At 41.4% G+C, this 27993-nt stretch overlaps 2 protein-coding genes and 1 pseudogene across 2 annotated transcripts; all 3 read left to right on the top strand.

The window, feature by feature from the left end:
* The first annotated feature begins 1260 nt into the window (after window positions 1–1260).
* On the top strand, window positions 1261–18242 carry LOC142643806 (extra-large guanine nucleotide-binding protein 1-like; annotated as a pseudogene).
* Window positions 18243–21843: 3601 nt separating this feature from the next.
* LOC142644361 (uncharacterized) lies at window positions 21844–23195 on the top strand. The gene is made up of 3 exons (XM_075818991.1): window positions 21844–21912; window positions 22413–22550; window positions 22746–23195. Exons 1-3 carry the CDS (start codon window positions 21844–21846, stop codon window positions 23193–23195), a joined length of 657 nt encoding a protein of 218 aa, XP_075675106.1.
* Window positions 23196–23464: 269 nt separating this feature from the next.
* On the top strand, window positions 23465–24705 carry LOC142644360 (uncharacterized). The gene is made up of 3 exons (XM_075818989.1): window positions 23465–23794; window positions 24214–24378; window positions 24478–24705. Exons 1-3 carry the CDS (start codon window positions 23465–23467, stop codon window positions 24703–24705), a joined length of 723 nt encoding a protein of 240 aa, XP_075675104.1.
* Window positions 24706–27993: the final 3288 nt, after the last annotated feature.

Raw genomic sequence — 27993 nt, 5'->3', positions numbered from 1 at the left:
GATTCCCTCTACCAGTTCTTTGACTGTTAGGCTATCTAGACCGTTTCTTTTGGCAACACCATCACTTATGACTAACTCTGTTGATTTGATCCCTCTGCCTTGGGATTTATCCCTATCAGCTGCCTCCTCACTCTATGGATTCGTTGCCTAGTATCCTAGACGAACACGTGGAGTGACGGTCTCACCTAGTTTCTAGGGAGTCGTGTTTTGATTGACAGGTCAGTTGAGAGTCATAAATGCTGGAGGGACATGTGGCGCAATTTCATTGGTTGGTTACTCGAATCGAAGCATCTCTTCATCTTTCGCATCGTTTGCTCTATATATATGTTGCTTCTCCCATTCATTTCTACTTTATGCAACCATTTTCCAGTGTCAGAGAGCCACCGTCACTTGTAGGAATTTGTTATTCCATCTCCTCAGTGCATCCATTCACCACGCCGTTTCCATCCCTTTTCTGCACCGTACAACAGTAAATGTTCTCCGTCCTATACACGTATTTTTTCTTTTCTTGTTTTCTTTAAGTATTGTATGTCCGTCGCATATGCAGACCTGTAAAGTCTTAGGAGTTTATCCGTCACGTGTAGGTGTAATAGATGTCTAGTGAAGTATCGAGTGAGTAATCGTGTGTCCGCAAAGGAGCGGGCTACGATGAGGTTTACTCGTCAGGTCAGGACGACCCCGACGCCTCTTATTCTAAAAGGGTTCCGTCTGCCAACTCACCTTCTGAGGAGGAGGATGAGGACTCGAACGTGAACATGTCAGAGAGTGATACAACTGGAGACTCAGACGACGAAGAGAACGTTGAATCCCCTATTAGATCTGTCATTGGCCCTGACGCCTTAGGAAGTTCGTTCTTCCCTTTATGTGGACGGTTCATGATTTTAACTCGACCATTAAAAGTAAACACTTCGACGCCTTACAGGAGAGATATCAGATTCCTGTCAACATCGCCATCCCTTTACCTTTTAAATTTGAGAAATGTTATTACCATGGTGTTGATGATGTCATGGTGTATGAGCAAATGTTCAAGGTGGGATTTAGATTGCCTTTGAGTGCTCTTCACCATCGCTTACTCTAGTACTTGGGACTAGTCATCTCCCAGATTGCTCCGAATGCTTGGAGAATCTTCTTTGGTGCGGAGGTATTGTACGGGGTTCTAAGTAAGGGAAAATGTCAGCTAACCGTGGAGGAGTTCTTCCATTGTTACTGTCCCTCTGAGATCATCAAGTCTAGGGGGATTTATAGCTTCCTAGCGAGGAAATTGGTGCTTAGGCTAGTGTATGAGACCCCTGATTCCAACCTGAACCGGAAGAGTCGGTATTTCTTTATCCAGGGAGACAACTAGATGTGCCACCCTGATGAATGCGAGAACATGCCACTCGTTGATAGAACTTGGGGCATAATGCCTCCATCTGGCAGGCATCCATTTGCTTAAATGTCCTCGTTTACTTATTTTGTCCATTTTACTTGTTAGTATGACCATCTCTTTTTGCAACTCAGGGCTGTCCAGAGGTTAACCTTGAACAGTCGAGCTTTTTGGAGAAGATCTTCAAAATTTCACTAAAAGAGAGGACTTGGAAGAAGCTCGTCACTTTAGACACTCTGAACTGTTATTCTGAGGGTCCCGAGCCAACAGATTTTGCACGTCGTTACGACGCACAAGCACACCAATGTGAGTCTGTCACTTATTTCTCACTCTTTTAGTTCCTCTTGTAATTTGTCTGACTTTTTCTTTCTGCTCACTTTGTCGCAGAAATGAAAGACGATAAGAGAAGGGCTTACATCCGTCAACAAGCCGCTGTACAGGCGAAGAAAAAGAAGGAGGAGGGTGTGCCTCTTACTAGAGTGATGGGCCCAATCAAGCCGTTAATCAAGAGGAAAACGATGGATAAGGTCAACCGTCCGGGGAAGAAGCTGAAGGTGGTCCCTCCTACCGTTGGGGAGACGCCTCCGGCTACCCAACTACCTCCTCTGCCCTGTCACGGGACTGGGGAAGGGTTTGATACTGATGCACATTTGCATGCTTGTTTTACTCAGTCCATCTTATTACACTTAAATAATTGTGCAAATACTCTCTTTACAGACTAGAACAAAGCTGGTTTGTGCAGTCTTGTCTCTGCCAGTTCCTCCTGGTCCTGAAAATCCTTCTCGGAAAGAAGTGAATGGAGAAATCCGAGACAACCTTGCACAGAAATCTATTCATAAATTTCTTTTAGTTGGTTATGACAAATCTGGCACAAGTGCGATATATAAACAGGTAAAATATTAATGGAGGAACTAACTTCATCTTAATCTTAATCTTGTTTTATAATTAATTTTCAAGTACGATAAATCAAACTTCGATGAACATCTCATAGCTTAGTTCTTTACCCTCAATACTCAACCAATTTTATAATTACGTTGAAATCCTTGTGAAATGTGATGGCAAAGGTTAGATTAGTGTATTGTGGCAGTAATTTATTTCTCTGTGTCAGAGGATTATATGTTACAATAAACTAGCATTAAAACTTATTTCAAGTAACTCTATTTTCTCCCTTATCTCCTGCTATATTATGTTTTATTCATATTCCTTTTATGAATAATTTTCCATCAAAGTCAATTAACTAATGCGGGAAAACATGATGATAACTAACAATTTCTCTAGTGGTCTTCAAAACTCTGATACTGAAAACATGGTTTTGATACAGTTAAACCTTGACATTCATTTGTGTTGTTAAATGTGTTTTAATTTTTGGTGACACTGGAAACACTGTTTTTGATTATATTAGGCCAAGATTCTGTATGGTATTCCTTTCTCTGAGATGAGCGCCAAAATATCAAATTTTTAATCCAAAGAAATTTATTCGGATATCTCGGTGTTCTTCTTGAGGGACGAGAACGATTTGAAGAAGAAAGTTTGCTTGAGAAGCGGAAAAGATTTGTTGTCGATAAGTCTGGACCTTCAGGTATGATGAAAGTTGATTCTATTTAATTTTCTTTTTTATAGAGCTTATATGCTAATTTTGTTTTGTCAATTGATATATAAGAATTATGTTAAGGGTATGTTGAAAATGCATAAAAGTTAGTTTTCATTTTTCAATATGCATATATAGTATTTTATCGTGTGCAACAATTAACTGAATGCTCGTGTGCTCACACACACAACTTGAACAATTTTTTGTTACCTTGTAAAGTTCTCTAAAAATGTGATACAAGATCCATGCATTTAGTTACTAAACAGTTCGAATCAGGTTTTGGATAATGATGGTGGCAGGAATGATCGGAAAACATTTATATCATTACTTTGTCCTTCATTATATTCAAGTCTCCAGAGTCTCTACTATGGTCTCTTCTGTGAGATTCTATTCTTTTTTTTCTTTTCTTTTTTTCTACAACACAATCAACATCTACATTTATTTTATGAATCTTGTGACTTTGCTGCTGGAGTTTCATTTTTGTCTACTGTGACTGATAAATTATCACTTATCCCAAAAGCTTAAACTAATATAGAGGGTGAATTTAATCACTTAAAATAGATCCATTTTGAGGTCAAGTTTCAGGAAGAATGGAGGGCTCCTGCCCGGTTGTGGTCCGGCATTTTGATGAGCCTGAAGCAAACTGGCGATTATTTAAATAATCCCCTCCTGTATGGACCCAGTCTTCCCCTAAGCAGGGTCCAATGCATGGGAGTATTTAATTTTTGAATGGGAGGAAGAGTGGAGACAAGATTCGAACCCATGATCACCTACTCTAATATAATGATAAACTACCTCTTGTCTAAAAGCTTAAATGTTTGAAGTAAATTTGGGCATATAACAATCATTCTAACAGTGACCATAAAAGCATTTAAGTCCTTCCACATATTCTTCTAGATTTTTTCTCACAGAGCTTTTCTAGTTATAAAGATGAAACAACTTGTTTATCATTAATTATTATTTTTATTTGTGATATTTTTTTCCCCTAATGTTTTTCTTACAATTTCTCCATTTAACAACATGACCAGTGAGAAATATTTGCCTAGCAACATGAATTGGATTCTTTGAATCCCCAATTTAACAGAACCACATCTGACCATCCTATACTATAGAAGCCAAGTGGTTGATCACTGGACTTTTCTAATTATTCAAAAAGAATAAATCTTATTCATTTTTTTCCCCATTCTTCCAACTTGAGAAAGTACATAGAGTACATGTGAAGGATGGACTCAAGAATATCTTGAGATAGCTATTTAATTTAATTTCTCTTTAATCTGTAATTACTTGGCCATCGGGGAGTAGTTGAACTCTTTAGTGATAGTCTAGGATCCAGCAATGGAGAAGTTTGTATCTTAGTAGTAGATGTACTTTCCCTCTAGTTAATAACCAGAGGGAAATTGAATACGTCCTGAAAAACCTAAGGGAAATAAAGGTCAAATGCAAAATTTGTGTTTAGAGTACCTTTTACTACTAAAATTTGAAATTGTAGACTCAAATGACTGCATGTAGCTGACAAATTTCTAATGCCTTTGTTGTGATTTTTATGTGTATAATACTGATCACTAGAGGTTTTCCAAAATAATCTCTCCAAATGGCTAGTTAGTTAAACAGCTCAGGACCAGTTCTATTGTGGCAGATTAGTGCCATGCTCTTCACAAGTACTTTTGATGCTTCCTCTTGGTTTGATATCCTTTGCTTTCTTGTCATGTGAAGTTACGGTGTACCTTTTGTTGATCAAATTACATTATGGTATTACCATTAAGATTTACCTTTAGGATGGACATATTAACATCAGAAATTAGCATGTCTAGATTATAGCCTAAATTTGTTTATTCACAACAGGTGATACAGTTCAGATTGACGATACAACAATCTATTCCGTTGGGACAAGAGTGAGAGCTTTCTCAGATTGGCTCCTCCAAGTTTTGCTGTCAGATAATTTGGAGGCTGTATTCCCATCTGCTTCTTGTGAATATGCATCATTTATTGAGGAGATGTGGAAGGACGCAGCCATTCAAGCAACATACAACCGGAGGAATGAATTACAAATGCTACCCAGAGAAGCTACTTATTTCCTAGATCAGGTGAGATTATTCTCTGTGTTCTCCTCTCTCTTTCTCAGACATAAAACCTCCAATAAGTGTTTCTTTTTTTTTTTTGGTCTTCTTTTTTAATTATTTAAATCGCCTATGATGAGCTCTTGATGACCAATCTTCACAAATATAGTTTGTTTCACAGTGATAAGTAGAATAACAGTATAAATTCTGTTGTTACTTTTAAAAGGGTGATAGTGACGTTATTACAAGGTGACGATACATGAAGAAGGTGACGGAAGTTCACTTACATATTGAATGCGCGTCAAGAAGCTGACGACAATACGCTGTCCGTGAACTACTGTCACTAACACCTCTTTAGCATTCATAGCCATGCCCCTTACGCAACAACGTTAGGGTGACGGATCACGTGGACGAGTCAGGGGTGACGACCTTGACTGTGAGGTCTGGCTGATGTCCTTGGCTGACGGACCACGTTGACGTACGTAAGCTGACGACGGTATAGGAGTTACGCGTGGGCTGACGACCTTGGCAGGTGAAGGCCGAAGGAATAATCCAACTTTCATTTTTAGCCTATCTGGACCTCTGCTTATGTGAATATAAGGAAAGTCCTTGCGCTACGCGTTCGACTTAGTTAAGGAGATTCCCATAAGGAAAGGGCTCAATACAATAGACAAAGATCCGTGAATTACTCTTTTAAAAAGGAAAGTACATCTTCACCTGGGCGCAAATTTCGGCCACACACCACTATATATACCCCAAGGCCCTCATGACCCAAAGGTACGCACAATTACCTCAACTCTGGCACTCTAGGGTTGTTTAAAAGATTCTAACTTGATCGTCGGAGGGTCTTTGGCCGGCACCACACCGGTGCTCTCTGTCGATCACCTACTTCTTTCCTTCGCAGGTGTTGCTTCAAATCGGGAAAGTACTAGCAGCTTACTGTTGATCTTTTAGGCATCATCAGTTGGCGCCGTCTGTGGGAAGCGACAAGCATTTAGCCTTGCTCTATTCCTGAGACAAAAAGTTGTATGGTACTCACTCGATCGATGGCAACAGTCAACAACCAAGGCGACGAACCGCATGCCACAGCGCTAGAAAGGCAAGTTCAGACGCTGGCTGCCGCTGTCGAGCGCCTTACTAAACAGAACCACGACTTAGAAGAGCAACTACGGCAGATGACGGCGCACCAAAGTGCGCCGGGGGAGGACCAGGAAGTAGCGAGCCCGGAGGGGAGGAATGCCGTCAGGCCTGAAGGTAGTACTGCACCGACAAGGCTGGAGCGGCCGGAGACAAACCCGCCATCCGCCTCGGACTCCCTGCCACCTCATATCACAGCCGAGATGCAGGAGATGAGGGAGCGCATGGATGCAATGATGAACGCCCTTAAGGGACGGGTATCCAGCAATCTGGACGACCTAGTCCATAGAACGGATTCACCATTCACAGCGTTGGTGAACTCATACCCCGTCCCTTCAAAGTTTAAAATGCCCCATGTGGAAAACTATGACGGATCCAAGGACCCGCTGGACCACCTGGAGTGTTTAATAACACTAATGCATCTTCAGGGTGTACCGGACGAAATCATGTGCAGGGCTTTCCTCACCACCTTGAAAGGGCCTGCGAGGGATTGGTACAGCAGGTTGACGCCTAATTCCATCGGCACTTTTAAGGAATTAGGTGCACAGTTTGTATCGCACTTCATTGGAAGTCACCGACGCAAGAGGTCTATTGCATGTATACTGGGAATTAAACAACGAGAAGGTGAGACATTAAGGTCTTATATAGCCCGCTTTAACAAGGAATCCCTCTCGATAGACGAGGCAGACGACAAGACACTTGTGGCAGCGTTCATGAACGGGTTACAAGAGGGTAAGTTCTTGTTCTCTCTATGCAAGAACGACCCAAAGACTATGTCCGACGTATACTACAGGGCGACGAAGTATATGAACGCGGAGGATGCCTTGCTGGCCAGGGACGACTACAAACCCAGAAAAAGGGAGAGACAGGAAGATACGAAACCCGATAATGGACAAAAGAGGGGGAGAACCAGAGAGGGACGAGATGATCGACGACCTAAGCCGCCTACAGGAAGGTACACGAACTTCACTCCCCTGAATACGCCCATCGACCAGGTATTGATGCAGATTAAAGACGAGGAAAACTTGGCCTTCCCTGGAAAACTGAAGGGAGATCCCAACAGGAGACCAAGGGATAAATACTGCCGATTTCATCAAGACCACGGCCATGACACCGCCGATTGCTACGACCTGAAACAGCAAATAGAAGCCCTCATTAGGCGAGGGAGGTTACAAAGGTTCGTCACCAAAGAGAGGGCGAACCCGCCACAAAATCAAGCCCCTCGGCAAGATAATGATCGCCCCAGGCAACCAATAAGAGACATAAGGATGATTGTAGGAGGCACCGCGAGGGCCGGATCTTCCAAGAAAGCCCGAAAGGCATACATCAGAACGATCCAGAACGTCCAGTCGGCAAGTCCTGCGCTTGGAAGGTCACGGATTGGAAATCCCCCCATTGAATTCTCGGAAGTAGACGCCCAGCGCCTTCACCATCCCCACGACGACGCTTTGGTCGTCACCATACGGGCAGGAGACTACAACATACACCGAGTTCTCGTAGACAACGGTAGTTCAGCAGACATCCTTTACTATCCTGCTTTTCAACAGATGCGAATTGAAAGGGAGCGACTAATTCCGGTTAATGCCCCACTCATTGGCTTTGGAGGGGCGAGAGTACATCCACTTGGCACTGTCACTCTAGCGGTAACCGTTGGAGACTACCCACAGCAGGTCACCCGGAACATAACATTCCTGGTAGTCGATTGCTCGTCAGCCTACAATGCCATCATAGGACGTCCAACCCTTAACTCATGGAAAGCCGTAACCTCGACATACCATTTGATGATAAAATTCCCTACTGATCATGGAATTGGAGAATTGAGAGGAGATCAGGAATCCGCACGGGAATGTTACGTAGCCATGATGGAGATGGACAATCACATCCAAGCCATGAACATAGAAGAACGTCGGGTGGCGACAGAGCCCGTCGAGAGGCTCGAAGACGTACATCTCGACGAAGCCTACCCGGAGCGAACAACAAAGGTCGGAACCCTGGCCGACCCGGCGGTACGCCAGAAGCTCGCAACTTTCTTGAAAGAAAACAAAGATGTGTTTGCATGGAGCCACGAAGACATGCCGGAATCGACCCGTCTGGTCATGGTGCACAAAGTTGAACGTATCGCCATCTTTTCCGCCCGTCCGACGAAGAAAAGAACCTTTGCCCAAGAAAGAGATCAAGCAATAGCGGAAGAAGTCCGCAAACCGCAAGAAGCCGGATTTATCGTGGAAGTGTATTACCCCGATTGGTTGGCGAACGTCGTAATGGTCAAAAAGAACAACGGGAAATGGAGGATGTGCGTTGACTTCACGTACTTGAACAAAGCATGCCCCAAAGATAGCTACCCCCTCCCGCGGGTCGACGTCCCGGTGGATTCTACGGCCAAGCATCGGTTGCTAAGCTTCATGGACGCGTTCTCCGGTATAACCAGCATCCGAATGGATGAGGCTGATCAAGAGAAGACTTCGTTCGTAACAAGCCAAGGCCTTTTTTGCTACAAGGTCATGCCCTTCGGCCTGAAAAACGCGGGCGCTACCTATCAGAGGCTCATGAACAAGATGTTTGCGCGGCAGATTGGAAGGAACGTCCAGGTGTATGTCGACGACATGCTAGTCAAAAGCCAAGAAGAAGAAGATCATCTTGAGTATCTAAAGGAAACATTCGATACTCTTCTCTACTACAACATGAAGCTCAACCCAAGCAAGTGTGCCTTTGGAGTGACGGCAGGAAAGTTCTTGGGATACATGGTATCCCAAAGAGGGATCGAGGCCAACCCGGACAAGATTCAGGCCATAATGGGGATGGCCCCTCCTAAAAATATCAAGGAAGTACAAAGCCTCAATGGTAGGGTCGCCGCGCTCAGCAGGTTTGTGTCGAAGGCTGCAGACAGATGTCTACCCTTTTTCCGAACATTGAAAAAGTCCTTTGAATGGACTGCCGAGTGTCAACAAGCATTCGAAGATTTAAAGGCCTACCTCTCTTCCCCACCATTGCTAAGCCCTTCGCAACCAGGAGAAGAACTGTTCCTCTATCTGGCCGTTTCCCCAACAGCCGTCAGTGCGGCCCTAATTAGAGAAGACGATAAGGTCCAGCGACCCGTGTACTATGCGAGCAAGGCATTGCACGGCGCAGAAGAGAGATATCCCCCCATGGAGAAACTCGCCTTCGCTTTGGTTACAGCGGCCCGTAAGCTCAAGCCATATTTTCAAGCCCATACAATTGTCGTCCTAACTGACAAGCCTTTGCGGCGGGCAATGGGCAGCCCCGCGGCTGCCGGACGGATGGCGCTGTGGTCCGTAGAGCTAAGTGAATTTGATATACAATATCGCCCCCGCGTCGCCATCAAGGGACAAGCGGTGGCTGACTTCATTGCTGAGTTCACCAACGCAGAAGGCGAAGAGGAAAAGACTCCCCAATGGGGCATTTTCACTGACGGATCATCCAACAAGAAGGCTGGCGGGGTAGGGGTCGTGCTTAACTCTCCGGAAGGCGACGAGCTAAAATGCATGATTCGCCTCGACTTTCCTACAACTAACAATGAAGCTGAGTATGAAGCCCTGATAGCAGGTCTAGACCTTGCTCAAGTTGCAGGGGCCACGAATGTGGTTGTTCATTGCGACTCCCAAGTCGTCACAAGCCAGGTAAATGGCGAGTACGAGTGCAAGGGGGAAAGAATGAAGAGGTACTGGGAGCAAGCAAAAAAGAGGGTGGACGGACTGCAAGCCAAAATAGTCCAAATTCCAAGAGGAGAAAACGAACATGCCGACCGACTTTCCAAAGCCGCATCTGCGGAAACCATGACCCCCATCGACAAGGTACTTTCTTTCATTCAGTCCTCACCATTAATTGACGTTGTCTGCGTACAGGAAATTGGTTCCGAAAACAATTGGACCACGCCCTTGATCTCCTACCTAAAAGATGGCACGTTACCTGATGAAAAGGATGCCGCCAGGAAGTTGAAGGTCCGGTCTGCACGGTTTGTCTTGATAAAGGACGTTCTCTACAAAAGGGGCTTTTCTCGACCATATCTAAGGTGCGTAGGCCCCGAAGAAGCAGACTATGTGATGAGAGAAGTACACGAGGGGATATGCGGCAACCACTCTGGATCACGGTCGTTGGTACAAAAGCTGATCCGGGCCGGGTACTATTGGCCAACAATGCAAAATGACGCCCGTGTTTATGTGAGAGCTTGCGACAAGTGTCAAAGGTTCAAGCAACATCATTCGGCAACCGGCGGAAGAATTGACCCCCATAATCGCCCCATGGCCATTCGCCCAATGGGGGTTGGACATCATGGGACCATTCCCGATGGCAGCAAGGCAGTGAAGTTCCTCGTCGTCGGCATCGATTACTTCACCAAATGGGTTGAAGCCGAAGCCCTAGCCACAATTACCGAAAAGAACATAAGGGGTTTTGTATGGAGAAACATTGTTTGCAGGTATGGGATTCCAAGAGTCTTAATCTCGGACAACGGTAAACAATTTGACAACGACTCCTTCCGAGCCTTCTGTTCAGAGTTAGGAATCAAGAACCATTATTCCTCCCCAGCCCATCCTCAGGCAAACGGACAAGTAGAAGTCACCAACCGATCCTTGCTTCGAATCATCAAGACTCGGCTCGAGGGGGCAAAGGGCGTATGGCCTGAGATGCTACCCAGCGTGTTATGGGCATACGAACGACAAAGGCGAACCCCTACAGAGAAACCCCTTTCCACTCGACATACGGAAATGAAGCGGTCATTCCAGCCGAGATAGGACTCACAAGTTATAGGGTGGCCAATCACGACGAGGGAAGAAATGATCAAGAGCTTCGTTTACAACTGGATCTAATTGACGAAGTAAGGGCGGTGGCTGAGCAGAGACTCGCACGATACCAGGACCTCGTAAGCAAGCACTACAACTCCCGAGTCAAGCACCGAGACTTCAAAGTCGGAGATCTTGTTTTAAGGAAAGTAATGGGCGCAGCCAGAGATCCCACACAAGGAAAGCTTGGCCCGAACTGGGAAGGACCCTACAAGATCGTATCATGGCGAAGAAAGGGCACCTATCACCTAGAGACTCTTGACGGGCAGAAACTGCGACACCCATGGAACGCCGAGCACCTCAGAAAGTACTACCAGTAGAAGATAGCAAGCAGAACGTTACTCCTCCTAACCAGTTTACGATCCTTAATTATTTGTCTTAGCTTATTCTTGTCTACAGTATATTTTAAGCCCAAAGGGCTGAAAACTTATCTTTCCTATTTTTGAACAAAATTTTACTTATGCATTCATCGTAACAAGAGGAGGTTCATTCAGAAACGACTAGTGAATTTTTTTTTTGTCTTGAAGAAAACAACAGGTCCTCTACATCTAAGTCCACAAAGCGGACGGCCTACATCTAAGTCCACAAAGTGGACGGCCTACGTATAGGTCCACAAAGTGGACGACCTACATCTAAGTCCACAAAGTGGACGGCCTACATCTAAATCCACAAAGTGGACGGCCTACATCTAAGTCCACAAAGTGGACGGCCTACGTATAAGTCCACAAAGCGGACGACCTACGTATAAGTCCACAAAGCGGACGACCTACATCTAAGTCCACAAAGTGGACGGCCTACGTATAGGTCCACAAAGTGGACGACCTACATCTAAGTCCACAAAGTGGACGGCCTACGTATAAGTCCACAAAGCGGACGACCTACATCTAAGTCCGCAAAGTGGACGACCTGCTTATAAGTCCACAAAGTGGACGGTCTGCCTCTAAGTCCACAAGGTGGACGATCTACATCTAAGTCCACAAAGTGGACGGCGTCGTAAATAAGTCCACAAAGTGGACAATCTTACACCTAAAATCCACAAAGTGGACGATCCCAACCTAAAGACAACAAGGTGGACGACCTCATTGCTATAAGGCCTTACCACCAAGCGCATAAGATGTACAAGGGCAATAAAATGCTGATGTGTTCCCTCTTGAGCTCGTCACCTTGCCATGATGCAACAAGGTGACGGTATCATGTTCAAAGTGACGGCGTTAAGTTCATAATAACGGTGTTATGTTCAAAGTTAGCTGACGCCGTTAGGAAACTCCCCATGTAAGTGACGGAATGATAAAAACGACCCCGTTTTTAGGAAAAAGAAGCTGACGCCGTCATCAATTCAAAAAATTGGATTGAAGAAAAATACCGTCACCCTTAAGCTGACGAGTTCATCACGGACAATTTTGACTTAATAAAGAAAAAAAAACACACATGCTTGAAGCATAAAATGGCATTAAAATTAAAATAGGCAATGTCTTTACAAAAGCCCAGAAAAATGGGCGCCAAGTACTACAATTTCGTCTACAGTTCTTCAAAAAAAAAAAAAAAAAAAAAAAAAAAAAAAAAAAAGCTTCTATCTCATGAGAGGGCGTCAGTGTTGTCCATCATCTTCAACATTGAAAGGCTGGGCACAAGAGAGAGAAGGGCTGACGGCATTTGGGTCGCCATTGTGAGGATTTGGAGTCAGGGTGACGGAGTTATCCGCAGCTGGCTGGGCAAGGACGACGCTGTTGTCTCTCTGATTATTGTCGTCAGCATCTTCATGGACGACGTCGCCTGCAGGGGTTGACGGGATGGACTCATCCATTGAAATCCTTGACAGATCCAAGTCCGGATAGACGGATTTTACTTGCTTCAAGCAGTCCTCAAACCCATCACCGTAGTAGGCAGCGCAAGCGTCTATAAAGGCCGACGAATCTTTGAACTCCGTCACGGCGTCGTTCCTAGCCGTCTCCACCTGGACTAGGATGGATCTCAACTCCTTCTCCACCGTCACCTTGGCCTCCGTTTCCATCTCCCGTCTGCGGGTCTCCTCCGTCAGCTTTTCCTTATAGTCCCTCAGCTCCGTGCCCAAGATTTTGTTCGCCTCCTTGAACTGCGCCTGACCGTCAGCTAGGTACTTGACGCGCTCGTTCAGACGGGTGATCACCCCTTCCTTGGCAGAGCACCTGCTTGACAGTGCCTTCATGCGAACCATAGCCTGAAAAAAAAAGAGGGCAGGACAACGTCAGGGCATAAAAAGTTGGACGGGCATCAAAATAGAAAGCGAGACTCACCCTGGTAAGGTCAAAAAGGCCTGACGCCTTTATCTCGTCAATGGTCTGCTCGGCACAAAGGTCCATTTCCTCATCCTTCAAAATGGACTCCGTCACCTCTACAGCGTAATCTTTGTGGGTCAGAAGGCGACGAGCAGACCCCTGGGAGACAGGGCCTGACGAGGTCATAGGCCCCTTACCTGCCCCATGAACGGGCCTGGGAGGCGACGGCCTTCGTGAAGACTTGTCCCCAGGGGTTGGGGCAGCTTTCTTCCCCTGACGGTCTTCTCTACCGTCAGGCTTCCTCTTGGCCGCGACCTTCCCGACGGCCTGTGGGCTGACGGTGGGGTTGACTCGTCCCCAACCTTCTCCTGCTGTCTCTTCTTGGCCGCAGCAGCAGCTCGAATCCGTTGTTTAGCTGACTCCATTTCTGCGAAGAATAAAGGTTAGAAAGAGACAACGTCAGGATAAAGGCAAGAAGGTAAAAGGCACTTACGACGACGTGAATAAGCGTTCAATTTGCAAGCTTCCTCCGTCGGTTCAGGACCTCCACAATACAAGTGAAGAGTATCTAACGTGATTAGATCCCGACACTTCCTCTCGTCCAATGGAATGGCCGTCACTCGACGAATGAAATCCTCCCCGCTCCTCGGTAATACGTGGACGGTTATTAGCTGCAATGAAAAGTGACGGGTTAGGATAGCAAAAGAGTAGACGAGGCAAGAAGAGTCGACGGGATTAACCTGAATCTCTAACGTAAGCCCATGTGTTATCAAAACCATTGGGCATTGATCCCCACTCCTCTTGACGACATACCCAATTTGTCCCTTCTACAAAGAAGTACCTGCCCTTCCACTTCCTATTGGAGTCGGGCATATCTGACACTAACTTCAACTCCTTATCCCTCACTGCAAAATGGTACACTCCTTTGGACGAGGAAATGTGCTGAGGACGATAACACCAAAAGAACTCGTCCAAGGTCAGCTGACGGTTCCCACCACTTAGACTACCCCACAAGACCTCGGCACCAATGAAGGTTCGCCAAGCATTGGGGGCAATCTGGCTGACAGAAATCCCTAGAAAGTTAGCCAGCTGACGGTGTAATGCCGTCAGCGGCAATCTCAGTCCCGCCGCGAACATGGCATCATACATGCCGACGTCCGCGGTTCGTCCTGAGTAGCACCTCTCACCCTCCTCAGGCAGACGGATGGGAATGTCGTCGGGTATTTGGTAACGGGACCGCAAAGTTTTGAAAACATTCTCCGACATCGTCGGGAGAAAATTGTTGACGGACCACTCGGAGGGTAAGATGAAGGGACGGTCATCACCAGAGGATCCCGAGGTGCTCACTGAGGCTTCCTCGTCACCGTCACTCTCACCCCCGTCACTGCAACTTTCCCTTCCACGAACCCCTTGGGCTTCGTCGGCTACCCCTTCTTCATCACCGTACACCTCACTTCCTCTAGAACTCTCTACTTCACCGTCAGAAGGAGTTGACGAGTCTCTTTCTGACGACCAAGATAGGCCCTCCGCGGGCTCACGACCTGATGGAAAAACTTCGTCGTAACCCGCTCCGTCGCGGATTGACGATGGATCACTCGGCGTCTCCCTAGACATCTGACTACCTACAAATGACCTACAAACGACGGGTTTTTCTAAGATCCTAGGCAGACGACTTCACTAAAGGGCGTCACTAGAAAAGGTAAAAAGGTAAAGTAAAGAAAACTTACGTGTAGGAGGACGGTCCCAAGAAGGTGACGGTTGCACGATCGACGGTATGGTAAAACTGGCAGTGACGAATTTTTTCTCTCAAGATGAACAAGGCGAAAAAAGTGGAAAAAAGGTAAATAGTGAGATATATATAGGGGAGAGGAGGCGCGAAAGACGAAGCGACACACTCGTCCAGACGCGGAGCCAATCTGCTTGTGACATGTGTCCCACCATTTAATGAACATGGCACAAACCACCATGCAAACACCATTTCCCCAGTGACACCAACTCCATGACCCGTCGCCCATGGCTGACGGGATAATGGAGTGGGGGGCAGCTGATAGTGACGTTATTACAAGGTGACGATACATGAAGAAGGTGACGGAAGTTCACTTACATATTGAATGCGCGTCAAGAAGCTGACGACAATACGCTGTCCGTCAACTACTGTCACTAACACCTCTTTAGCATTCATAGCCATGCCCCTTACGCAACAACGTTAGGGTGACGGATCACGTGGACGAGTCAGGGGTGACGACCTTGACTGTGAGGTCTGGCTGATGTCCTTGGCTGACGGACCACGTTGACGTACGTAAGCCGACGACGGTATAGGAGTTACGCGTGGGCTGACGACCTTGGCAGGTGAAGGCCGAAGGAATAATCCAACTTTCATTTTTAGCCTATCTGGACCTCTGCTTATGTGAATATAAGGAAAGTCCTTGCGCTACGCGTTCGACTTAGTTAAGGAGATTCCCATAAGGAAAGGGCTCAATACAATAGACAAAGATCCGTGAATTACTCTTTTAAAAAGGAAAGTACATCTTCACCTGGGCGCAAATTTCGGCCACACACCACTATATATACCCCAAGGCCCTCATGACCCAAAGGTACGCACAATTACCTCAACTCTGGCACTCTAGGGTTGTTTAAAAGATTCTAACTTGATCGTCGGAGGGTCTTTGGCCGGCACCACACCGGTGCTCTCTGTCGATCACCTACTTCTTTCCTTCGCAGGTGTTGCTTCAAATCGGGAAAGTACTAGCAGCTTACTGTTGATCTTTTAGGCATCATCAAAGGGCATCATCCTTCAGCTTTTAGATGTAGCAGCTGCATCAGTAATCTTGCAGTGCGCTAATTCTTGCCAGCCATTCTTGATTGTTTCAATGGTCGTTAATGTTTTCTTGTATCCTTTGTTCCTATTATTGGGTATGAATCATGTGTTTCGATTGTATTGTACATTTGTACTTCATAAGTTGAGCTTGAAAGTATTAGTTCTGATTTTTTGTTAAAAACTTGAAAGCATTGATTGTATTTCTCTCTTAGTACACCACCGGTGTACTAGGTTTGTTTTATTTGTAATAAATTTTTTTTGTTACTTATCAAAAAATAAAAACTTGGACAAGGCACCCAGCTTGACTGAATTTATCCAGTCATATTTATAATTAGAAGTCAAGGCTATGTGAATCCAATCAATGCAAGAAACTCTTGTTAGTTTCAGAAGCTTAGATTTATACAATTAACAGTGTTGTAGTGGTCATTTTAGTAGTGACTATGTGCTTTAGGTTGTGTGCATTTTGATGGGAAAATGGCAAGTGTATCAGCTATGATTACTAAGAAAATCTTTTTCTTTTGTAATTATTCTTTTGCTAAACATGTATTCCTAATGCAGGCTGTCGAGATTTCTAGGACAGATTACGAACCCTCTGACATGGACATCTTGTCTGCTGACGGGATTACCTCATCCAATAGCCTTACTTGCATGGAATTTTCATTTCCCAAGTCAACACAAGATGATTCACTGGATCCTCATTACCAGCGTGATAGTTCACCGAGGTCAGTTCTCCCTTTTTTTCATTGATTATTTCATGAACAAAAACGCCTTGATCCTTATCAAGATTTTTCAACTGTGGTAAAAAAAATTTCATGACTGTTTTAACCATATTTCTGTTAAAAATGTTTTGGGCAATGCAGTTTTAGTCAGATCCAACCAAGAACTAGTCATCAAAGATAGAATCTAAGACATGGTCAATGTCGAAACTTCTTAAGTATTGGAAGATATACTTTTTGTGCCCGTTTGGTACAGTTTGCTTTTCAGCCTTTGGAAAATGGGTATATTTGAAAGAGCTGTACCTAGACAGGGTCAAATCTTTGTGATTTGTTCTGCCAATGCAGAGGAATCCATATCAATGAAAATTCTGTTCTTTCTTGTAAGGATGCTTCTTGATCCATAACTCAAGGTTAAACTCAAGGAACCTCAACTTTGGCCTTCCATATCATGATCTTCATATCAGCTTATCCTTGCCCATTCATTCTCATAGTTATTGAAATAAAAAGCACTAGATTTCATCTCAAATACTCAAGCTTCATTGGTGGTCGAATGTAGTAAAAGAAAATCTCTTTCAATTTTAGTTTCTTTTGTATTAGTTCATTTTTATTTTTTGTTAACCAGAAACTCAGGAAATTCTTGGAAATCAGATATCAATTAATTTTCCTACTAAATCATGTATGTCTGAGTTGCATAGAGAGTGGGATACACAGTGCTTTATTTTCTTATGAAGTTCCATGTTTTGCCTATTCCTAAAGGTGTTGAGTAATTAGAGTGCATTTCCAGGTACCAACTAATTAGAGTGCATCCAAGAAGCCTAGGAGAACACTGCAAGTGGTTGGACATGTTTGAAGACACTGATATTGTCCTATTTTGTGTTTCCATGACTGACTATGATGAATATTCTGCCGACTGTAATGGAGTTCTAACCAACAAAATGTTGGCAAGCAAGCATCTCTTTGAAAGCATGGTCACTCATCCATCATTTGAGAATAAGAACTTCCTGTTGATTCTCAACAAGTTTGACCTGCTTGAGGAAAAGCTTGAACAGGTCCCTCTCTCAAAATGTGAATGGTTTAGTGACTTTAAGCCTGTCAGCCAGAATCGTCACAACAGCACTAATCCCTCTTTGGCTCAACGTGCTTTCCACTATATTGGAAGGAAGTTCAAGACCCTTTTCAATTCTCTTACAGATAAGAAGTTGTTTGTTTCACTAGTAACCGGGTTGGAAAATGACACAGTGGATGAAGCTCTTAGGTATGCAAGGGAGATTATCATGTGGGAGGAAGAAGAAGAGCCCTAGTTTAATAACGAGTTGTCTTCTACTGACATTGAGGCAAGCTCCACTGCATGATTTTTTGCTCGAAAATTACTTGTTAGTCCTTATTCTACTAGCATTGTTTCACAAAAGTTTTACATACACACACGAAACATGTATAGAAAGAGTGTTTAGATATTTTTGACAAGTATGAAAGTCATATCTTTTAGGACTTCGCAGATTTAACCAAAAAAAAAAAAAGAGTATTTGTTCTTATGCGTCTTTACTCTTTAAAGTTGATTCTTTGATATTTTTGCATGGTCATTGGTATCTGTGGGATATTCAATTGGCCTATTCTATCTTAATATATTCTCGGTTACTTTTTTAAGAGAGTGAAAACAAGAGGAATGGAAATGGGAAAGAGAAAAGAAAAATGGTGAGTGTGTGTATTTGATAGGAGAAAGAATTGTTTTCTCCTTAGGCCCACTTCTTGTGAAGAGGGAGTTTTCACCCCAAATTAGGGAGAAAGTGGGTTAATATGAGGAATTACCTATTTGCCCCTCCCTTAGTTTTTTTTTTTTTGAAGCTTTAAATGTCCGTAAGTATTTTAAGTGTATTTTTTTTCTTACAAACTATTAAAAAAATTATGCAATAAGAGCATGAGAATAATTTTATACAAAAATTATTTTCAATCTTCTCATTTTCTTCTCAATTAAACAAAAGAGTTTTTTATTCCTCCACTTTTCCACCCCCAACCAAACGCATATAAGAGGAAATTAAAACATTTTCCCTCCCCACTTTCCATCTTCACTATTTTCTATTTTTCTACTTTTACATACCCCTACCAAATGGATTCTAATAAATGATGTATCATTTGTTATTACTTCTACTATTGTTAATTTTCGTCTTCTTTTATGTATTTTGGTCCCCTTGACTTAAAGCAACTCACAATTCCTCACTATTGCATTCATTGTTCTCTTTTGCACACTTGCACATTATCAAACCATTTCAACCAACTCTCTCTCATCTTTTTTCTCAATAATAATGATAAAATGGTTTGAACACATCTTAAAAATTGAAACAAATTCTCGGGTACCAGAAAATCAATGATTTCATAAGAAGTAATACATTCTACATGGCCAAAGCAGAAACTTATGGACAAAATCTACACCATTAGTACAAACAAACCAAAACAAGATCATTCAAAATCCACGAAACAAAAAGCTTGTGGTTTAATATTTAATTCCAAATCTTGTTTCTTCTCTTCCTTTGCTAGCAGCTCTCAATGATATACCACACTTAATTATCAGCTTCACCAGGGTACAAACAGGTCCATAAGCAAACAGACCGTGGTTTCTGACATGTTAGCATTATTATTATTATTATTATTATTATTATTATTATTATTATTATTATTATCTCGCTGAACCATTCTGCTCCCCTTGGTAACAGCTTCTTTTTCTTCTTCAACTTCTTTGGCTTTTGAAAAGAGTGGCTTCCGGGTCTTAAATCTTAATCTTTAACCTTCTCTTAAGGCTTTTCGGTGTGCTCCACATTCGGGCTGGTGATATCCTTGGGCTTATCCAACTGTACCTTAAGATGTGAGACAGTGACTGCACACATGAGTTCCTTTTTTTGTTCTTCAAAAAAAAAAAAAAATCCCCTATCCACGTTTCTACCACTGCAGCCATTCTAGCTAGTACTCAATCTCGTACGTAGAGATCAATTTTTTAATTTATTTATGTAATAGGTTTTCTTTTTCTTTTATGGTGAATGATTCTGTGAAGCCAGGCAGTTGGGTTTATATAGAATGTTAAAGAGAAAGCAATTGTGGTTTTCTTTTTCTTTTTTTCCCCTTTTTTTTTTCTTTTTCTTTTTGGGAGCAAATGGTTTGCTTGTTTTTGATATGTAAACCAGGCATGAAAATGTCCACTTGTGACTCTTAAGGCTTCCTTCTATCTACTGCTGGATAAATACTTTGTACGATTCCAAAACAAATTATGTTTAAAAAAAAAAAAAAACAAAATAGACAATGAAGTATGAATAGGGAATTGATAATTGAGCCATGTCATTTCTTTGCTTAAAAATCAATCAATAATTGTGTCTTGAATTTGGTTCTTCGGCCTATATAATTTCACTAATTTGCTTCACTTACCATGTAAGGTGATAAAAATCAGTCAATAGTTTGCCCCACTTAAAAATTTAATGGAAGGTGATGATCCTCTACTTTTTCTACTTGAATTCTAAGTTTCGTAAAATCCAAAAGTTGTCTCCACGCGTTTATTTTCTCAGGGTCAGGAACTAACTAGGAATTTGCGTCTGCCTTAATTTTTTTTTTTTTTAATTATTCATTTCTAGATATATAAGTTACCATAATTTAAAAGTTAGGCTGTGTTTGATTAAACAGTAAATGAGTTTCAAAAAATATTTTACGTATTTGTGGGTGTTTGGCAACAACTGAAAATTTGGTCAAACTGAAAATAACTTCCATTAACTGTAAAATACCCCCTTCCCAGACTGAAAACAATTTCCATTTTTATTTTACCTTCAATTTATTTCTGTCTCTCATTTTCGCCTCTCAAGCACTCTCGGGTTCTCGCTCTCTCCCTCACGCCAGTCGAGCTCCACCCTCTGCCTCATGCCAGTCCGAGCTCAACCATCTCCCTCACGCCAATCCGAGCTCCACCCAGTCCAACGAGCGCCGCCACTCTCCCACGGTGAGTTTTCTCCACTGTTTCTCTTCATTTCACAGTCCAACCCAACCTTTACAACAGCCGATCCATACACCAAACGACCTACACACCTCCGATCCACACACCTACGACCCACACTCTACAAAGCCCGATCCACCCATCTCTGACCCACACACCTCCGATCCACACACCTACGACCCACACTCTACAAAGCCTGATCCACCCATCTCTGACCCACACACCTCCGATCCACACACCTACGACCCACACTCTACAAAGCCTGATCCACTCATCTCTAACCCACACACCTCCGACCCACTCTACAAAACCCGATCAACCCACCTCCGACCCACACTCTACAAAGCCCAATCCACCCACCTCCGACCCACTCTACAAAACCCGATCCACCCACCTTCGACCCACACTCTACAAAACCCGATCCACACCGCCGACCCACCCTCTACAAATGCTACTCTCAAGGTTGAACCGATATATATATATATATATATATATATATATATATATATATATATATATATATATATATATAATTATTTAATTAAATACATATATATTAAAATGTTTAGACACTTAAAATAGGGGAATGGTTAATATAGTAGATTATTATTTAAAGGGGAATTAAACATTTTATGGCTTCTCATAATGGTTTTGATCTCATTTGTCCAAAAAAATAAAAATAAAATAAAAATACTACAGATTGCTTGAATGTTTGGGAGTTGGCTAGTTTGTATACAATAAAATATTGATTGTGATGGTATTATGTTGTGTACCTTGTTGATGGCTATGGCGATATAGAAATATATGTGCAAAAAATTTGGTACTCGTTATGATTGTGATTTGTGAACTGGCTGATCAATGTATATGGCACCTTGTGAATACTATGGACAGCCTGCCACAGTAGTTGTGTTTTTTTCCTTGATCTTGAACTGGGCTTGTTATAACATTTATGTGAATTGGTATTGTTTAACAAACTTTGAGCATGGCTGTATATACTGATTGTGTTAGAGATCATGAGTGTTGTGTTGGTTGATAGGGTGTGCTCTGTTGTTTTACTGTTGTGGCTGTTTTTATATACTGTGTAATCAATATCATGCTTGTTTGCATCCCTCTTAGACCATAGTGTTTGTAATTTTTTAAATGAAGAAAAAAACCAAAGTAGCAGTTCTTGCCTCAGTTGCATCTGTCCTCCTTGTGGGGGTTACATTGGTAAGGAAATTGTGACGTAGACGACTACCTAGGGCGCCTTATGTTAATCATGCAGCCGAAAGAGAGCATTACATGAATAGTATTTTGCATGGAAGTGAAAAATTTTATGTTAGTCAAATTAGGATGAAGCCTATAGCTTTCCACCACTTATGTCACATCCTCACTGAAGGGGAGCACATACGCCCTACTACGCACATGTCCATTACGGAGCAAGTGCTAATTTTTGTTACACATTATTGGTCATAATGTGAGGTTTCATGTAATTGGTAGTCGGTTCCATAGATCGACTGAGACTGTCCATAGATACTTCAACGTCGTCCTTAGGGGGGTCTTGAAATTATATAGAGCTCTAATAAGACTGCATAGCGAAGATACACCCCCAGAGATAAGGGATAGCAGAAGGTTCTACCCATATTTTAAGGAAAATATTGCGACTTATGTATATGTGTAAATTGTGAAGATTTGTGTAATTTTAAATTGTTTTGTTTGTTGAAAATTAGGATTGTGTTGGAGTGATAGATGGTACACATGTTCGTGCATCTGTGCCACCTGAGATACAAGGAAGGTTTCGTGGTCGCAAAGGTGGAACCACACAATATGTGTTAGCTGACATTAGTTTTGACTTGAAGTTCACTTATGTATTGGCTGGATAGGAAGGCAGTGCACATGATTCACGTGTGTTAAATGATGCATTTGCTAGGCGAGGGGGATTTTCAATTCCCTCAGGTATTATAGGATTACTTCACCTTTTGAATTTATTAGTTTAATAAATTTTGTGCATTTTTCTAAGCATAGTAGTGATTTGGTTTTATTTTTGAACATATGTAAGTAAGTATTATCTTGGTGATGCTGGATATGGTAATAAAAATGGAATTTTGTCACCCTATCGGAGTGTGCGATATCACTTAAAAGAGTTTAGTGATCGTCCTCCTGAGAATGAACAAGAATTGTTCAACCTCCGACACTCTTCCTTGAGAACTACCATTAAGCGAGGGTTTCGAGTGTTGAAGAAATGTTTTCGAGTGTTGGATGCAAAACCATTTTGGTCTTTTGAAACCCAAGTGAAAGTAGTGTTAGCATGTTGTGTGATTCATAATCACATTCTGGGGGTAGATCTTGCTGACTATATTATGGAAGCTGCAATGAACCAAGTAGAGGGTAGTGGCTCCCAACAAGAAACACAGTCACGTCGGGACTCCGTTGAAGATAGTAGAGTGTGGAATGCTAAGAGAGATGAGATATGCCAAGCTATGTGGTTTGATTATACTAGGAGAGGAGAGTAGAACTTTATTTAGATTTATGTGATTGTCATATGTACTGTATTCTTGTTTTGTGTATGCTCAATCTATTTACTGTAGACTTCTGGTGGTGTAAGGATCATTATTTTCAGCAATACATTGTTATTTCCAATAGTTGTTTTGTTCTGTTGTGCACATCTATAATTGTGATTGTGTGTGTGTGTGTTTGATTTGTTGTTCATATGCACAGTAATTCACAAATGCTACTCCCATTATTAAATGCTAGTCTTACTATACAATTATCATATGTAGTAATGTCGAAAGGGAAAGAAAAGGTGGGCAGTAAGCAATTCCGTTGGTTGCTGCCAATGCACACGACAATGCTAACTGTACTTGACGAAGAGGCCATAAAGGGCAACAAGCCCTCGAACACTTTTAAGCCCGGTTCCTTCGCTATTGTCGCCAAGGCAATATTTGAACAGTTTGGGGTCGAGTGCCACCCCTCATATGTTGAGAATCAGATGCATACTTTAAGGACAATGTGGACTACCATTCAAACTCTTCAAAAGAAGAGTGGGTTCGGCTGGGATGATAGCTTAAAAATAATCACGTGCGATGCGAAGACGTTCCAGGAGAAAGTTATGGTATGGCTTCCAACTATATTTTCTTAATATAAATGATAATATATTTTTTTGGCTTTTATAATCTATGAATTGAGAACAAGACAAGGCTTACTTAGTACCCTCTTTATATGAAAATTATAGTCATTCTTTTTAGGATTCCATTGCTTTTCAAATGTAACTTTCATGTGAGGATCTATTGTAAAATCTAGTGTTAGCATTTGTGCATTGTATTTTCTATTGTTCTTATCCCATAAATCATGGATTATGTTTCTTGTGGTAATAACAGCTTTATTTTGTTTATCATTCACATAAATCATCTAATGACATCTATATTGAGTTGAATATTGAATTTATGAGTGAAGTGATCATTGCATTGTTATTGAATGTTCCTTTCTCCCTTACAAGCACATCGTAAGCATGCTGATTTTTTGAACAAGAAGATAGAGATGTATGATGAGTTGGCCATTGTAGTGGGTAAGGATTTGGCCACAGGAAGCTTTGCTAAGTCATATGTTGATATTCACACAAAGCAAAACAATGCAAAGAGCACTAAGATGGTGGCTGATAATGGGGAGGAGGGTGTGGTGGATAAGGGAAAGAATGTGGTAGAATCATCCACCACTAGGTCCACAATTTTGAAGTCCCACAAAAGAGGCCGTGCACCTCCCTCTGATGATAGTGTTCTGACTGATTTGTCTAATTAGCTTAAGGAAATTGCTGTGGCCTTCAAAGAAATTAACTGGGGGCCTATTGATTTTAATAGTATTTACTCTGAAGTGATGGCTATGGCGGCGGATGGGTATAGTGAAGATATGCTCGCAACTGCCTTTGACCATCTGTGTGAAAATAAGAAGGTAGCTAGGGGATTTCTGGCCAAGAATGTTAAGCTAAGGAAGCTTTGGATGGATAGTTATTTGTTCACTCGACTCTAACTTGTCTGTTTAGTGCTGACTGTGATGGTAGTAACTTTAGCGATTGTGAGTAATGTAGTACTAGTATGATCCTAACATTGTATTATATATATGTGACAATTGTATTATCGGTAAGCAGCCTATGTATGTATTTGTAACCTGTAGGATGTGAACTCTTTTGTATTATTGGGACGATACAATTGCCCAAGTTATGTATGGTGACTTTAAGCATGTAGGGCACATGTGTACTGTTCAGATACCATGTGTAGGTATCAATTTTGTACACCATGGGCGTGTAATGCTAATGGTGAAATTACATTATGTGCGTTTTGATATAAATATTATGGGTATATTCGGATGCTCTTTGTTGATGTTGAAGTCGATGATTATTTTTGTGATGCTTTTTGCAAATGTTGAAGTGGATGATTATTGAACCTAGGCAATGCAGGTTTTTTTTTGTAAAATGCATTTCATATTTTCTGTAAAATGTGTGAACAAACCAAACAAGGGAAAATGAATACAGTAAAACAAATTTCAAGGCAGCCAAACAGTGGAATTTGTTTTCTGCCCTATTTTCCATGGTGCAACCAAATAGCCTGAGTACATTTTCTTTACGGGAAAATATTTTCCCTTGAAATTATTTTCCGTCCAGAATTGATTTACTGTCCAACCAAACACAGCCTAAATTGAATAGAGAGAGAGAGAGAGAGAGAGAGAGAGAGAGAGAGAAAAGATTAAACAAAACAACACACATAAGAGGCAACCAAAACACACTCTCCCCAAATTTAAAAGAAAATAGTAAAAAAACAAAATGGTACAAAAATATTTAGACAAAATGTCCAAAAGTCCTGTTTGGTACTATTTTTTAAACAACATTTTTCATGGTTTAAAAACCACTACATATATTTTCACAACACTTAAATAGCATTACTAAAAATTTCTTAGCAAATAGCCCCAAACTTTTTCCATGGTGTCTGTACATGCTGCTTGCCTGCATGCCTTTTTTTTTTTATTGGATTTTTCTTTTTATTCCCTTAACTGGGGTGCAAGTGCTTATATTTTTTTAAGTTATACTCCTGAAGTTTGGTTCAGTTAGTAATTCACCTTCCGTAATTAGTTTATGCTTTATACTGTTAAGTGACACATAATATTGATGTGTTTTATTTTTACCAAATCAGCCCCAATACTATTCTGTTTCGGTGACCAAGAGAAAAGCTAGCACAAGCACAAGCAAAACTACTTCGCATTCGGCCAAAAGTTAAAACACAAATCTCTGGCTTAAGCGACACCATTTCAGGCCAAACTCTAAAATCTAAAAACACAATCCACATAAGGAACAGTGAGGGAACGAATCCTGAATCTAAAATCTCAATTGACCGAAGCGTCAATGGAATTGGAAAGCTGTTTCACTTTCACAGTCTCTTTCAAACTTATTAAAAGGTCCACTAGGAAGAGAGCAAATCAATCTTCAACTCTTCTTCCTGAGGGATTATCAGTGGTTGAGGAAGTTGAAGAAGAAGAGTTAGAATCCGCAAGTAGCGGAAGCAAGACAAAGATCTTGGAGAGCTTCGATTCCCCACCGCTTCCCAACTTTGACTACAAGTGAGGTAAATAAAAAAGGTAGATTTTTTTTTTTTTAGGTAAGGAAAAGAATGTTTTGTTTTGTTTGAATTTTTTTGTTACAACAATTAAAATTTATTATGTTTTTTTTTCTTCAAGAAATTATACATTCCTCTGATGGATTACGTCATTTGTTCACCATTCCACTAAAAGATTCTCATTTGATTAAAATAGCTGAGTTTCTGTTTAAAAAAAAAATTCTAACTCAACAATTTTAATCAAGTGGAGTCTTTTAGTGAAATGGTGGACCACGTCACTTGTCGTGAGGACCTTATAATTTCTCCCTTGAGAATTTATTTTAGAGTTTGGCCTGAAATGGTGCCGTTTGGGCTAGAGATTTGTGTTTTAACTTTAGGCCAAAAACGACATAGTTTTGCTCGTGCTTGTGCTTGAGCCAACTTTTCTCTTGGTCACTGAAATGACGTAGTATTGGTGCTGATTTGGCAACAAAAAAAAAAACACATTAACGGCATTAATTAAATGAAATTTCAGAATGTAAAATCAAATTTATGAAACTTTGGGTATTTTCATTTTCTAAACTAGGCAGTAGGCATGATTGGTTTTGGTTTTTTGGTTTTTTTTTTCAAGTTCGCTTTTTATTTTTTCTTTCTAAGTGGGGGAGGATTGGTCTTTTTGGATTAATTCTTTGTTTTTTTTTCCTAATTGGGCATGATTTTTATTTTAACTAGTCGCTAACCCATGCAATGCACGGGATAGTTAAATAAATATTTGATTAATCAACCTCACATTAAAAGAAAAAGGTAGTTAAATAAATATTTAGTTAATCAACTTCACATTAAAAGAAAAGCTAAAAGAATCAGGGAAAGACTAATTTGCCCACCAAGAAAAAGCTAAAAAGGAAAGAAAAAAAAAAGATATTGAAAAAGAAAGAAAGAAAAAACTTTTTTTTTTTATAGAAAATAATGTTGAAAACTAAAGCAACTTTAAGATAATGGGAAATCTATTTGCAAAGGATTGCAACCTTTGTATGTTTACTTGGCTCAAGGTCAAAATCCAAATTCAATTTTGAAACAATGAAAACGCACTTCATATTAATTGTAAATCAGTCTCACTACATAAATTCACTTTTCGCTCTAATGTATTTTGTAGATAAAATACTGTCAAAAGAATTCCAATAAACATATTTCCACATCTATATTTGTTGTAGACATTTAATTTACACAGAAGCCAATAGCAACCGCAATAGCTATCACGGTTGCTCAATGCTATGACAATCTAGATCCAAACATTCTCCTTCTAGAATCTCATCTCTTTTCTTTAAACCTGCACATCAAGCTTTGTGAACATGCATCCCCCTCATCTTCATGGAAGAACAAAAGAAAATGAAGTTGATAGCTTAATATTTATTGGCTGCTTTCCAAAGGAACACCACTTCTTCAATTGATGATGTAAGTGTAGCCTATACATAATAATCACCAAAGGCAATGGTGAAATTGACCAAAACATCAATTACAAATTGAAAATAACATGTATACATATACCATATAAAAGGTTAATACTCATTGATAATTGTCCACAAAACCGCATAAAAAAAAAAACAAAAAAAAACAACAACAACAACAAAATACGCTTTACAAATTAATGCCAAATGCATGTTCTTCCCAAATGCTCTCTTAGGCAACCCCTTTTATGTTGACCATAGACTAACCCAATTTCCTAAATCAAAAC

Source organism: Castanea sativa, chromosome 7 (genome assembly GCF_040712315.1).
Source record: "Castanea sativa cultivar Marrone di Chiusa Pesio chromosome 7, ASM4071231v1".
Classification (NCBI taxonomy): Eukaryota; Viridiplantae; Streptophyta; class Magnoliopsida; order Fagales; family Fagaceae; genus Castanea; species Castanea sativa.
This window is presented reverse-complemented; position numbering and strand designations above follow the sequence as displayed.

Coding starts and splice junctions, on each gene's coding strand:
- LOC142644361 (XM_075818991.1), top strand. CDS start 21,844: ATGAAGAAAAAAACCAAAGTAGCAGTTCTTGCCTCAGTTGCATCTGTC. Junction 21,913..22,412: donor TCCTTGTGGGGGTTACATTG/GTAAGGAAATTG, acceptor GTTGAAAATTAG/GATTGTGTTGGAGTGATAGA. Junction 22,551..22,745: donor TTGACTTGAAGTTCACTTAT/GTATTGGCTGGA, acceptor TATGTAAGTAAG/TATTATCTTGGTGATGCTGG.
- LOC142644360 (XM_075818989.1), top strand. CDS start 23,465: ATGTCGAAAGGGAAAGAAAAGGTGGGCAGTAAGCAATTCCGTTGGTTG. Junction 23,795..24,213: donor CGTTCCAGGAGAAAGTTATG/GTATGGCTTCCA, acceptor TTGAACAAGAAG/ATAGAGATGTATGATGAGTT. Junction 24,379..24,477: donor TGGATAAGGGAAAGAATGTG/GTAGAATCATCC, acceptor TTGTCTAATTAG/CTTAAGGAAATTGCTGTGGC.